Source organism: Hylobates moloch, unplaced genomic scaffold (assembly GCF_009828535.3).
Source record: "Hylobates moloch isolate HMO894 unplaced genomic scaffold, HMol_V3 SCAFFOLD_7, whole genome shotgun sequence".
Taxonomy (NCBI): domain Eukaryota; kingdom Metazoa; phylum Chordata; class Mammalia; order Primates; family Hylobatidae; genus Hylobates; species Hylobates moloch.
Genome location: NW_026652282.1, coordinates 12,441,938 through 12,456,004, shown reverse-complemented (window position 1 = coordinate 12,456,004; position 14,067 = coordinate 12,441,938). Strand labels below are relative to the sequence as shown.

At 41.0% G+C, this 14,067-nt stretch overlaps 2 protein-coding genes across 2 annotated transcripts in view; both read left to right on the top strand.

The window, feature by feature from the left end:
* The window catches only part of CLTRN (collectrin, amino acid transport regulator), a 37,322-nt gene that overhangs the window by 16,349 nt on the left and 6,906 nt on the right, over positions 1 to 14,067 (top strand). The window contains exons 4-5 of the mRNA XM_058441406.1: positions 3,726 to 3,839; positions 8,961 to 9,155. Of these exons, the coding sequence (XP_058297389.1) occupies positions 3,726 to 3,839; positions 8,961 to 9,155 (309 nt within the window). The remainder of the gene's footprint in view (positions 1 to 3,725; positions 3,840 to 8,960; positions 9,156 to 14,067) is intronic.
* Positions 9,030 to 14,067, top strand: part of ACE2 (angiotensin converting enzyme 2) — an 84,651-nt gene continuing 79,613 nt past the window's right edge. Inside the window, exon 1 of the mRNA XM_058441404.1 lies at positions 9,030 to 9,155. The gene's annotated coding sequence lies outside the window, so the exon portion shown is untranslated. The remainder of the gene's footprint in view (positions 9,156 to 14,067) is intronic.

Sequence of the window (14,067 nt, the reverse complement as noted above, 5' to 3'; positions counted from 1 at the left end):
CTGCAACCTCCGCCTCCCGGGTTCAAGCGATTCTCCTGCCTCAGCCGCCTAAGTAGCTGGGATTACAGGTGTGCGTCACCATGCCTAGCTAATTTTTGTATTTTTTGTAGAGATGGGGTTTCACCATGCTGGCCAGACTGGTCTCAAACTCCTGACCTCGTGATCTGCCCCCCTCAGCCTCCCAAAGTGCTGGGATTACAGGCGTGAGCTACCGTGCTGGGCTGAGATTTATTCTTTTATTTAAAAAAATATGTAGCTCTAGCTCAATGGTTGCCACCAGGGGGTGATTTTGTCCTTCAGGGGATATTTGGGAACACTTGTAGCCATTTTTGATTGTCACAATTGGAGGTAGTCCTGATACCTGGTAGATAGAGCTCAGATTTGCTGCTAAACAACCTGGAAAGCACATAGTATCCTCACAACATAAAATTATCTGGCCTGATCGTGCTGATGTTGAGAAACCCTGGGCTATTTCTTTCCTTTAATCTGTGGAACAGTATTCCCGTGACAGCATATACTATATTTACTTTAGTCCCGTACTGATGGACATTTGGGTTGTTCCAATTCTCTGCTATGGTGACGAGTGCCGCAAAGAACATCCTCACCAGTGTCTGTGTATGTGTGCCACACAGTTTCTGGTAGCTGCGTTTTCTGTTCTGGGAATCACTTCCAAATGCCATTCCAGAGTGGCTGGATTCCTTGCTTCCACAGTGTCACCTGGGATTCCAATTCCATGCGTCTTTACCAGCCCCTGGTATTAACTTTTAAATTGTTGCCAATTTGAAACGTTTAAAATAGTAGCTCATTTGTAACAATTTTGCATTTCCTGATTGCTAGTAAGACCAGACCACAGGAATCATTCACACCCCCAGCATTCTAGAAAACTGGTGAAAATGTGTTCTGTCCAGCATGCGCCACTTCATTTGGTTTGTCCCTAGGTCTTTAATATGTATTAGAAAACCGCACATTTTGGGGGACTAGGCTTGCCTGTTTCTGCCAGTAGAGGTCACTGTTCCTCAGTGGTTCTCCACCAGTATGACTTTTGACCGCTCTACCCTCCCAGGGAGTATTTGGCAACGCCTGGAGCCATTTTTGATAGTCAGTACTGCGAGTGTGCTGCTGGCACCTAGAAGTGAGAGGCTAGGGATGTTGCTAAGGCCCTGCAATGCACAAGACAGCTTCCCCCTCCTCCCTCCCCCTTCCCCTCCCCCCACCAACAAGAAAGAACCATCTGGCCCAAGTAGTAGTGCCAAGCTGGAGAAACCATGGTGTCGTCTTTGAAAGAAAGAATATGACAATCTCTATAATAAAGACACCTATTATTATTAACAACAACAAACATTTTATTGCAGAAACTGGGGAAACTGGGGAGAAGCATGCCTTCTGTCCCCAGGGAGAAGGCAGGAGCGAATGGGCTAGGGCAAGGGAAGGGCTTTAAGGGAGAGGAGAGGTGGGCCTGGGGCTCGTTGAGTGGTCGACTGGAGCAGTGGGAAGTGCCCTGGTGGGGCCGGTGGCTGGTGTGGGGGTGGAACCGCGGTCAGTAGGGTGAAGGTGCTGAGGGCTGGAGGCTCAGGAGGTGGTGGCAGGGGCCTGACTCTTGGAGCCGGGCAGCAGGCTGGGTGTGCTCAGAGGCTCAGGGCCCCCCTGGCGAACCTCCTTCCAAGTACAGGCAAGCCTGAGGTGTCAGGGCAGAGCTACCCGCAGGCCCAGCACTCCTGCGGCGACTGGGCGCCTGGCGGCCACATATCCTCAGCAGGGCAGGTGGCTGCCAGGAAGGATTGAGACAACGCTGCCTGGGAGTGGGGGCTCTGCTCAGCGGCCTAAACCTGGGTACAACGGAACGGGCCACTCCGTCTCTCATCACAGACCTGAAGGCAGATGGCCTGGGTGTCAGGCTCCCTCTGCGCTCGAGCGAGGCGATTTTCATGGTCACCAGGCTGGAGACAGGCTGGTGGGGTGGCGGGCGGTCCAAAGCCACCGCTTCATGTAGGCCAGGCGAGCCTCAGAGAAATTAGGCCTGATGTTGCACAGCAGCGGCAGCCTGTTGGGAAAGCACCTCCAGGCGTTGGAGACCATCTCTCTTCGGATGTGGATGCGGGCGGGGACCATCTCTCTCCGGATGCGGATGCAGGCGTAGTCCCAGCTGGGAGGAGCGGTGGGGAGGGGCCGAATGCAGACCCCGCGCTTCTCGTGGAAGTAGGTGACCTTGCAGTTCTCCTGGACCTGGGAGCTGAGGAAGGGCCTGGACAGTAGGGCCCAGTGCTTCTGGCGCGGGGGTAGAGGGGGTGGGGGGCGGCTTTCTGGCCCAGAGCCAGCCCAGGAAGCCGCTCAGGTAGCTGCCCATGAGAGCAGGGCAGTGGGTTGGGCCTTCCAGTAGACACTGGGCTGCCAGAAGTTTCCGAAATCTGCGGTCAGGGCCAGAGATCAAGTGTCGGGGCTCAGTGACCAGCGACCCTTGGTATCAAAATGTCAGAAAGTGCACGAGGCGCCATGTGCCGGGTACGGTCTGGCCACCAAGTGTCGCAGGGGGCAGGAGGCCACGGCCAGGCCAGAGCTTTGCGGCGCGCAGCTGCAGAAGGGGCGGGTGGCGCCCCATGCTGCCTGGCGGACCAAGGAGGCTCAAGCCTCAATCCTTCCCACTCATGGTCCCAGACACTCAGCTCTGGGCAGAGGGGCCTGGCAGCTGCCTCTACTTTTGTACCTGACCTTTAAAGACAGAACATAGAATAATTTCTGCCAGGTCCTGAAAACTGCAGATACCTGTTGACAGAAGGGTGCTCTCTTTGATCAGTGTGAAAATGATCACAATACACTTGGAGGCTCTGAACAAATCCTTTACTCCTATCAGATTCTTCTAGGATGGATGTTAATGTTGCTTTTTGCAATTTTGCTCTTAAGTAAACTGGGAAAGCCATCAAGTTTTGTTTTAGCATTGGCAATGTTGATTTTATGTGGACTCCTATAATTTCCAGCCTGATTACATCCATGTATAGATTGTCTCTCTCTGAACACTACTGTCATTTCTCCCTTTTCACTTTTAATGGTAATACAGAGGAGAGTGAGTCACATTTCCAATTTGCAGTTGAAAAGTCTGTAACTGCAAAACAAAGAGTTCAAAGACTGCTCGTGAATTGATTATAGTGTTTAAGTTTGGAGGTTCGTTCAAGGCGATGTAAAAGAAACTTGTTTTTGAGAACTTTTTCTTCAAAAGTACACACAGAAGGTGCCTTTTGTCTTGGCCCTGATGCTGGGGTGGAAGAGAGACAGTAGATGCAGACAGAGCAAGTACTGAATCATGAGAGGGCAGCAGATCCTCTCTGAATCTGAGAGGTGGAAGACTGAATGGGCGGGGCACTAAAAAGAGTTGAATGAGAAAATACCAAAGGTTTCTATGGTTCAGAGAGGGCCAAGCATTGGGGAAACAGGGGCTGTCACCAACCGGTGATGGAGAATGAGATCCCTAATGCTCTCCACTGACTATTATTATTTTTTGGCAGATTCCCTATTATTCACTATAAGGAATGATCCCCAAGTATATGATTTTGAAACAATGGGAATTTCCTATATAATTTTCTTCTTACTGAGATCATTCTTCATAATGGTAGAAATGACTTTTTAAACATAGCTAAGGTGTCTCTTAAGATAGTAATAGCATCAGAGTGAACGGTTTAATGCCATTGGGTATGATATTCTTCTCATATATTTTTTCTTTCCACTGTCTGCAGAATTTCCCATGTCCTACTTTGCAATGTAACCCGGAGGGTATCATTCTGGTTTGTGGTTACAGACCCTTCAAAAAATCACACCCTTCCTGCTGTTGAGGTGCAGTCAGCCATAAGGTAATCACCCTTAAATATGCCTTATATTAGTCAATCAACTTGCTGATTAATTCAACTGTTTTAAAAAATAGATATTGAAGAGTTTTATCTGTTTCACACATGAATTATTTATTAAAATGACAAAGATTTCATTTTGTTAGTTTCTGTTAGAGATGAGTATAGATCAGTAGTTCTCATCCAGGGGCAGTTTTGCTTTCAAGGAGACATTTGGCAATGTCTGGAGACATTTTTATTGTCACAGCTGGAGGGGGTGGTGGTACCACCAGCATTGAGTAAGCAGAAGTTAGGGACCCAATAGCTTACATTTTTCAGTCAATATATAGTCTTTACTTTAAAAAGATAATTTTTTTTAAAAAAAGGTAAAATCATGACTCTCATGCAAACTAAACATTATTACTATCAAAAATGTTATTATCTCATTAGTTAATGAGGGCACTAGTAAGATGTTAAATTCTTTTTCAAGGAGACTTCAAGGAACCACCCATATATAGAAAGTGAGGAATGGCAAAATGCATTTACACAAGGATGCATCAGTCTGTTTTTCAGGCAGTAACCAATTATGTTCCACTAGACACAGTTCATTTGATTTTCTATGGACAAGAATCGTTTACATTATGTTAGTTTTCAAGAACTTATGGATTTGCAAAGTAGCTCAAAGACCATAAGAGATGGCAATTGCCTAGAAAGGTGCTCTCAGCAGGACAATCAGGAAAAAGTCCAGTACTCTGTTTTGTCCATTTCAAATATTTTACAATTTTTCCCGACTTCCCGACAGTTGTACTCCTCCCCTCCTTATGATCGTAAGAAACTCAAAAGTGAAACGAATTTGAGACTTTCAAGAATTAGGAGGATGCAACTTGTATTTCTTTCAATTACTGTGCCTTTAGTATGTGTCAAAACTTCAAATACCACATGTGATTGATGTTGGGCAAAGATATACTCAAAAAATGAGCTCAGGAAATAAACTAGAACAAAACAAAGTAGCTCTCCCCACACAAGATTTACAAGTTACTGAAATACATATTATTCTTTTTACCAAGGATAAATACCTACTGGAATAACTCATTAGCTCTCTGTAGAACGTTAACACTTAAGATAATGAGTATATAATCAAATGTCAAAGGTTTTTGTGAACATCATCTACTTCTTTTGCTGAAGCAAAGGCACTGAGGATTTATACCAATTGGAAATGATTGAATCTGCCCTAACAAGAAAGTTTGAACTAAATTGCTTCTTCACTTTGGCCACTAAGAATACTGTTAAGACTTTCACCACTTAGGGAGTAAGAATTATAAATATCGTATTTCATGTGAAAAAAGATTTTATTCATATCTTGTGATCGATCTGTGAGGGCTACAAGGAAAATGAAGGCACTGGGTTAAACCAGTCCTTCAGTTGATAGGAGGAGGAAGAGTGAGTGCTTAGGGTGAAGGTCTGGGAAGTATTAATACATGAATATGTTCACAACAAAATGTCTGTTTCAAGGGTCCTAGCAGGAGAATCTATTTAGGAAGTGGGGATAGCCAACAGAATGAGAATTTATGTTAGGTAATTAGTAGGGCACATCAGGATTGGATGAAAATAAAGGAAACTATACAACAAAGGAAGGATATAATGAAAAAAAGGAGATGGTGTTTAGAGAGCAAATAATAGGAATTTCAAGGCTGAAGAATCTAAGTGATTGGGCAAAATAATACTAGTTCCACCTAGTATTTGCATACCACTTTTTGGTTCACAAGGAATGTTCTTATGCATCTGTGGCATTTAATAATGACACCAACAGTTTTTTTGTTTTCTTTTTAAGAGACAGAGTCTGGCTTTGTTGCCCAGGCTAGAGTACAGTAGCATGGTAATAGCTCACTGCAGCCTTGAACTCCTGGGATTCAAGTGATCCTCTTGTCTCAGCCTCCTGAGTAGCTGGGACTACAGGGATGTGCCACTATGCCTGGCTAATTTAAATTTTTTTTTTTTTTTTTTAGAGACAGGGTCTCACTATGTTGCCCAGGCTGCCCTTGAACTGGCCTCAGGCGATCCTCCTGCCTCAGACTCCCAAAGTGCTGGGATTACAGGCATGAGCCACTGCACCCAGCCAACACCAATAATTTTTCAGTAATTATTATTATCTCTCCTTTATAAATGAAGAAACTGAGGCTCAGGGAGATTAATTGATTTGTTAAGGCCACCATGCTAGAAAGAGAAAGAGTGAGGACTTGAACCTAGGCATCCTGCCACCATATTCAGTGATTTTTCCTGTTTACCAGAGTACACAAAGAACTAAAACAGACATCTTAGAATTGGTTGGTCATTCCTTTACACAAAGTGCTTAGGGTGAAGGTCCAGAAAGCACATGAATTTGTTCACAAAATGTCTATTTCAAAGGTCCTAGCAGGATAAACTATTTAGGAAGTGGGGATAGCCAACAGAATGAGAATTACAGAATTCTCATTTCAAGTAAAATAGTTGAAATGGGCAAAACAGAGTACTGGACTTTTTACCAATACAGAGTATACATGGTATGAGGTAAAGGAGTGACCAACTAATTCCAAGATGTCTGTTTTAGTTCTTTTGTGAGGGCCTGGCCTAATTCAACACCACTCTTGGCTGAAAGATATAAATGATGCTTGATGCCAATTGGTGATTCCAGTGGTGGAGCAGATTTAATATGTACCTGAGCTAGAACTTCCAGTCGGTCTGTGAGACGATAGAATACATTCCAAGCCTAGAGTGAGCGAGTAACAAAGGGTTAACCAACTAGGAAGATAGAATGAGAATGCAGAGCAACTTCTCATTTTTCTCTGAGTTATATCTTAGCAGTGGGTTTCATTATTTTGTGGAAAAGTTTGTGCTCTCAGATGTTCAATATTAGGTTATGACAAAATAAAATATTCCATTGTTGGATAAAAATCCCTTGTTGTAGATTATCTGGCTAGAGTTCACTTTCACATCCATGAATAATCATGCCACAGCATAGATATTTATTTGCTAAAGGAGGTCTTTCCTGATAGCCTGGTGCTGGCCTGCAGAGATTCTCAAGCCATACTATCAGGCTGTAGACTTGGGCTGTCCAGTACCATAGCCACCAGCCAAATGTGGTTATTAAGCACCTGAAATGTGGCTAGTCCAAAGTCAGGTGTGCTCACAGTATAAAACATAAGCCAAATTTCAAAGGCATTGTACAAAATAAAATGTGGAGCCCCAGCCTGGGCAATATAGCAAGACCCTGTCTACACACACACACAGCCAGGTGTGGTGGCACACACCTGTGGTCCTATCTACTTGGGAGGTTGATGCGGGAGGATTGCTTGAGCCCAGGAGTTTGAGGCTGCAATGAGCCATGATCGTTCCTGTCTCAAAAAACAAACAAACAAACAAGCATGCAAAGTCAACTTGATACTGATTACATGTTGAAATTACATTTTCTTGGATATATTGGACAAAAATACATTATTAAAATTAGTTTCATCTGTTTATTTTAGTGCAGCTACTAGAAAATTTTAAGTCACACGAAGCTCACATTATATTTCTGTTTTCCAGGACTGCTCTAGAGGTAGACAAAGGCAGCTTGCATAATATGAATTCAGTAAAAGTCATAAAATATCTCCAAGGACTCTCCAGTTTACAGTTAGAAATTCACTTATTTGGTTTCAATTAAATAAGTCTTTGCTACCAACCTCTCCTTAACTGCCACCACCACTAAAAATGCAGATATTTCCTAGGAAAAGTAACATTTTTCTAAGCTTTTGAACTCCTAAATCATTAATGTCTTTAGTCCTATGGAACTACTTGGAGTTTGCTGAACAAGTCTTACTTTACCTTGTCTCCATTCCTGTGCTCATTACATACTTTGGTCTAAAAACTCCTACTTGTCCCTCAAAACAGAGCTCAAAAATGGCCTCCACAGCAAAACAGCTCTGACTTCTCACAATGGTGTACTTGGCCCTTCCCTCTGCTCACACTGTGCCCGTATTTACCTCTTTCACAGAACATTTTGTACCACACTGTGGTTGTGGATCTACTAATCTGTCACCCTTCTAGACCATAAGCTCCTTGGTACTTTAATTTCACGTGGTATCTCTAGCATCTAGCACAGTATTTGATATTTAGTAAGTTTTTGGCAAATGTTTGTTGAATTAATGAAAAAAAAGATCAAGATCAAGTTGGTGAATTTGAAGCCACTCCTGGTTCATGTTTTCGTTTTTGCTTCTGGTTTTCTTTACTTCTCCTATTCATCACCCATATTTTACATGTAATTTTACTTTTGGGGGCTGTGATATTTATGTAAGCCACCTTAAATAGAGCTTTGTCATTCTAATCTAGATGCTACTCACACAGGACAGGTGAAACCCAAATTGAGGCTTAGCCCATGAGGATTCTGGGCTTTGCCCAGGAAAAAAAATTCAAGAGAGAGCCAGAAGTAGAAGAAAACAACTTTATTGAAGAGGCAGTATTATAGCTCTGGTGATGTTACTGCTCTGTGACTGCTCCTGCAGAGCAGGACTACCCTGTAGGCAGAGACTAGCAGCTCAGGGCAGTTTCGCAGTCATATTTATACCCACTTTTAATTACATGTAGATTAAGGAGCAGTTTATGCAGAAATTTCTAGGGAAGGGTAATAACTTTGGGGTCATCACATCATTGCCATGGAAAGGGGTGGTAACTCCCAAGTGTTGCCATGGCAATGGTAAACTGACATGGCACACTGGTGGGCATGTCTGATGGAAAGCTGCTTCCCTGCCGCCCCCTAGCTCTGTTTTAGTTAGTCCTCAATTTGGTCCAGGGTTAGAGCCCTACCTCCAGAGACGAGTCCCTCCTTCTGCCTTACTACCTGTCAGGAAATAAAACATGGTGGGCAGCGCTCAAAGCTCAGGACTTCTGGACATTCACAACAATGGGGGCAGCAATGGATACATGGGTATCCCTCTGGCAGCTAGTGTTGTACCTTAAGAGAAACTATGGCGTGATTGCCCTCAGCAAACTTTTTAGTCAACTTGAAGTCTCCTGCCAGGAGGATGCTTTGTTTATAGAGATATTTATAATCATGGAGAAACAGGTTTGTACTTTGTCTTAATAGTTTTTTTTTCTGTCTTATTTTGTTTATTTTTAATTATCATTGCATTTTAGAATGAACAAGAACCGGATCAACAATGCCTTCTTTCTAAATGACCAAACTCTGGAATTTTTAAAAATCCCTTCCACACTTGCACCACCCATGGACCCATCTGTGCCCATCTGGATTATTATATTTGGTGTGATATTTTGCATCGTCATAGTTGCAATTGTACTACTGATTTTATCAGGGATCTGGCAACGTAGAAGGTAAGATATTTAAAAGGAGTGATTGAAAGAGCATTTTCTTATTTCCTCATGACTTGGACACATCAGGAGAGGATTTTCCTCTGGCTGAAGATAATGCCTTAAATTTGAAACTTTGAAAAAATTGGTGATTTTCAAAAATATCACTTATGCTCTTTTCTTTAGATATATTTTAGAGTCCTATGTCCCTTACTTAACTAGGCTCCTTCCATGACTACCTTTCCCTCTATTCTGTACCACATAAATGTTTCATATCCAGGCTTGATTTTAATATCTGTGTTGTGATTTTGTAAGCTAGATATAAGGAGCTAAACAGACTTTTTGGGTAGGCAGAGTTAATCTTTGGTAGTCATCCACATCCAAATGCCAGCAGTTTCATAGTTCCATGCCTCCCTACCTTGGCTTACCTCTTAGCCCAGTGCATGCAGGCTACCGTCTTGTCCCAGATGCCTTTGTACTGTTTTATACTTCCTTCCCTTTGATGGACACTCATCCCTTGTGTGCCTATGATATTGAATAGAGCTGTGTTGCTCATGGCCTTTAAATCAGCTCTCAGCATCAGACATCACCTGGAACACTTGTTTAACATGTAGGTTCCTTGGCCCTATTGCAGACCCACTAAATTAGAATCTCTGAAGGGATGCATTTTAATGAATACTCAGGTCATTCTTATTCATTGAGTTTGAGAGCTTTCAATTTAACAATTTATAGGTAGAGTTTCACTTCTTGAGTTCATTTACCTAGATTCTGGAGGCACTTGTAAACTTCAATGTCTAAATTACTGATACTGCTTCAAGAGGGAATTTAAGACCTGTGGGGAAGTTACTGAGGTAGTGGAGAAGAAAAGAAGACAGGATTTCTCAGCATGATTTTGTTAACCAGTACCTCTAATCCAGGGGGGAAGATGGGAAAATCCTCAGCTTTTCACTAGACTTTAATGCTTATAAACCTTCCTTTCTGATATTAAGGAAGAATAATTCTGGTAAGTGGTAATTACAGTGACATGCATTTGAAAATAACAGGGGCATGATTTTTAAAAGTGTTGGTTCTTACATGGGACATGTGGGATGTGTTTGGCTAAGTAAGTATGTGTTTGACTAAATGCTCCTCTTGAAGTTTACTACTTTCCATATGTTTCACCCTAGTAACTAACAGAAGGTAATAATTTTAAATCTTGGGCTTTGTAATTTTATTCACAAATGATAAGTAAAATGCTATGAAATAAATATGGTTTATGTCTAGTCCTCAAATTAAATTCAAAGATTAGGATCAAGTTACACTTACCTGATTTTTTTGATAATCTTGGCATGGCATGTAATGCAAAGAGACTTGGTACAAGATGTTCATTTTGGTTTTTCTTTTGAAAATATTGAGAAATATTCTCATGCAATGCTTGAATACCTGTGTTTAATATTTTTGTTTTGTATTAATCTTGAGATGCTGTGATTCTGTGTTCTAACAACTGTAACATTAGTGAATTCACTCCGTCTACTTGGTTTCTAATTTCCTCACTAGTACAGTATAGTGTAGGAGTTAGAAGAATGGACTCTGGAGATAGATTGCTTAGACTCAACATATTTATCTCTTAGATTCTGCCCTTGTATATAATCCATTAACTATATGGATGTCAGGAAGCACAGTGAATCAGGGAAACTGAGCTTAGGAGAATATAAGTTGTGGTGCTAGAGTCAAGCTGGTTAAGTTTATCTTTACTGTTTCTGAATAGATAACTTTTCTAGAGTGACAGTGAGGTGTACTGGAAATAATTAACTTGGTGGGATGAAAAGAGTTAATACATAGAGTGCTTAGAGTGGTGTCTGGCACACAGTGAGTGCTCAATAAGTGTTAGCTGTTACTATTATTTTATGATCTTGCCATTTGCTGGCCTTTCAGCTAGTTTGTGCTGGGATCAGCTATCTCTTTCCTTCTGAGCAGATTCTGCAGTAATATAATAATTGGGTGTGTAGCATCATAATTTGTTGCCTGGGAGAAGTGAAGCTGTTGTGACAACCTTGCCTTCACAAATTTATTTCATGTTCAAACTGGGAAAGCAGATGGACACATCTCTTGTGTAAACCGGCAGAGCATCAATAATTAGCAAATATAGTCAGGAAAATTATGACAACCTTCTGAAGATAAATTGTTTGTTGTGTTTTAAGTTTGACACAATTTGTGGTGGGTTTCTCCTGGACAAAATGTTGCTTCAAATGTGAGGAGAGGGTGCAGTGTGAAGTGGGGAGAGCCCTGAAAATTGCAATGAAAGCCCTTTCTAATCATGGAAAAGATAGGATTTGCTCCCAAAACCTTTAGTTTCGAGGAAGACAGTCAAAAGAATGTTCAACAATCTAATCCATACATGAGATAATAATAAACATAGTTTTTGTGGTACAGAATCTTAAACTTAGAAGACCTGGAGGGACCATGGGATTATCTAAGTCACCATTCTGCTTCTATGGAGAGAGTGCCGGAGTCATCTAACACACACATATATATATTTAAACTTACTATTAAGGAAATTTCTCAGCAAAGCTTTAACAATTCTGTTATCTTTGCCAATAACACCGTTATATTAATTATTCAGGGACACTGAGTGGCAAGTATGCAACCAATGGAGCCCAAACTAGGTAAACTCAAATACCAGCTGTGCCCTTTACCTGTATAATCTTAGTTGAGTCACCTGATTTCCAGGGATCTCAGTTTCTCCATCTGCAACAGGGAGATGATGTTTCACAGGGCTTTCATGAGGATTGACTGACATAAATGTGTATAAAGTACCTAGGTTATAGTGTACACTAAATAAACAGTAATTATTATTATCCAAGATCGGCTTAAGCCATTGCTATGATTAAGAGGTGCTGGGAAAGGATCTCTTTTCCACCAAGATATTGTGGAAAATATCTTGATATTTTCCATCATACCGTAGAAACTTCTCCAATTCACCAACTCATTGCTTGGGATTTTATTAAATGCTTGTTTTATTTTATTAAGGTGTTGTTAACAAATAAAGGTTGTATATATTTATGGCATATAAGGTGATGTTTTGATATATGTATATATTATGAAATGGCTAAATCAAATAATTAACATATTTATCACTTCACATACTTATTTTAGGGGATGAGATCACATACTTAATTTAGGGGAAAACCATTTAAGATCTACTCTCTTAGCAATTTTCAAGTATGCAGTACATAATTATTAACTATAGTCATCATGCTATACAATAGATTGCCCAAACTTATTCCTTTTGTCTAAAAGAAACTTTGTATCTTTGAGCAACATCTCCCCCCACCCACGCCAGCCCCTGGCAACCACCATTCTACTCTCTGCTTGTATAAATTCAACTTATTTATGTGGCATTTGTCTTTCTGTGCCTGGCTTATTTCATTTAGCATGCTGTTCTTCAGGTTGATCTGTATTGTCACAAATGTCAGGATTTCCTTCTTTTTAAAGGCTGAATAGTATTTCATCATATCACATTTTCTTTATCCATTCATTCATTGATGGACACTTACGTTGATTCCATACCTTGGCTGTTGTGAATAGTGCGGGGTTGAACATAAAAGTGCAGAAATCTCTTTGACATAATGGTTTCAATTCTTTTGGGTATATACCCAGAGTGGAATTGCTGGATCATATGGTAGTTTATTTTTTATTTTTTGAGGAACTTCCATACTGTTTTCCATAATGGCTGTACTAATTTACATTCCCTGCAGTAGTGTACCAGGGTTCCCTTTTCTCCACATCCTCACCAACACTTGCTATGTTTCGTCTTTTTGATAATAGATATTCTAACAGGCGTGAGGTGGTATCTCACTGTGGTTTTGATTTGCATTTCCCTGATGATTAGTGAAGTTGAGCATCTTTCATGTACCCGTTGGGCATTTGTATGTCTTCTTTTGAAAATTGTCTATTCACATCCTTTCCCCATTTTAAAATTGGGTTATGTGTTTTCTTGTTATTGAGTTGTTTGAGTTTCTTATATGTTTTTGGATATTAACTCCTTTGCTGTGCAGAAATGTTTCATTTTGATGTAAATCCCATTTGTCTATTTTTGAATTTGTTTTTGTGCTTTTGGGGTCATTGCCCAGACCAATGTCATGGAGCTTTTCTCCTATGTTTTCTTCTAGTAGTTTTACAGTTTCAGGTCTTAGGTTTAAGTCTTTAATCTATTTTGAGTTGATTTTTGTATTTGGTGTGAGACAACAATCCAGTTTCATTCTTTTGCATCTAGATATCCAGTTTTCCTAACACCTTTTATTGAAGAGATTGTTCGTTCCTCATTGTGTGTTCTTGACATCTTTGTTGAAGATCTGTTGGCCATAAGTGCATGGATTTATTTCTATCCTTGCCATTCTGTTCCATTGGTCTATGTGTCTGTCTTGATGCCACTACCATGCTGAATAAACACTTTTTAAAAATGCGAATAATCCTATGAGGTCTACTGGTCACCACAATAGTGGTGAATTGGTTAACCAGCTCTCTAAAAAATACCCTGATTTGTAGCATTTGCCAGTTTCCCATCAAGGCTGAAAAATTCTGAATAAATACCCTGATTTGTAGCATTTGCCAGTTTCCCATCAAGGCTGAAAAATTCTGAATAAATACCCTGATTTGTAGCATTTGCCAATTTCCCATCAAGGCTGAAAAATTCTGAATATTTAGCAATCAGCCCTTGAAAACCTGTACCAGCCAGATGTAGCACACCATTACAGCTGCCACCTCTTTGTGAAATACCTGGAAGAGGTTGCTTCTCTAATGCCCTCTAGTTGAGAATAGCAGTTTGTGAAAATGAGAGATTTGTTGAAGGAAAGAAGTTGGAAAAGCGATTTTTAAAATTTGGGGCAACAATTAGGGAGCAGAACAAGTGGGAAGGCAACCAAGATGAACTGCATATACTTCACAATAATGTCTC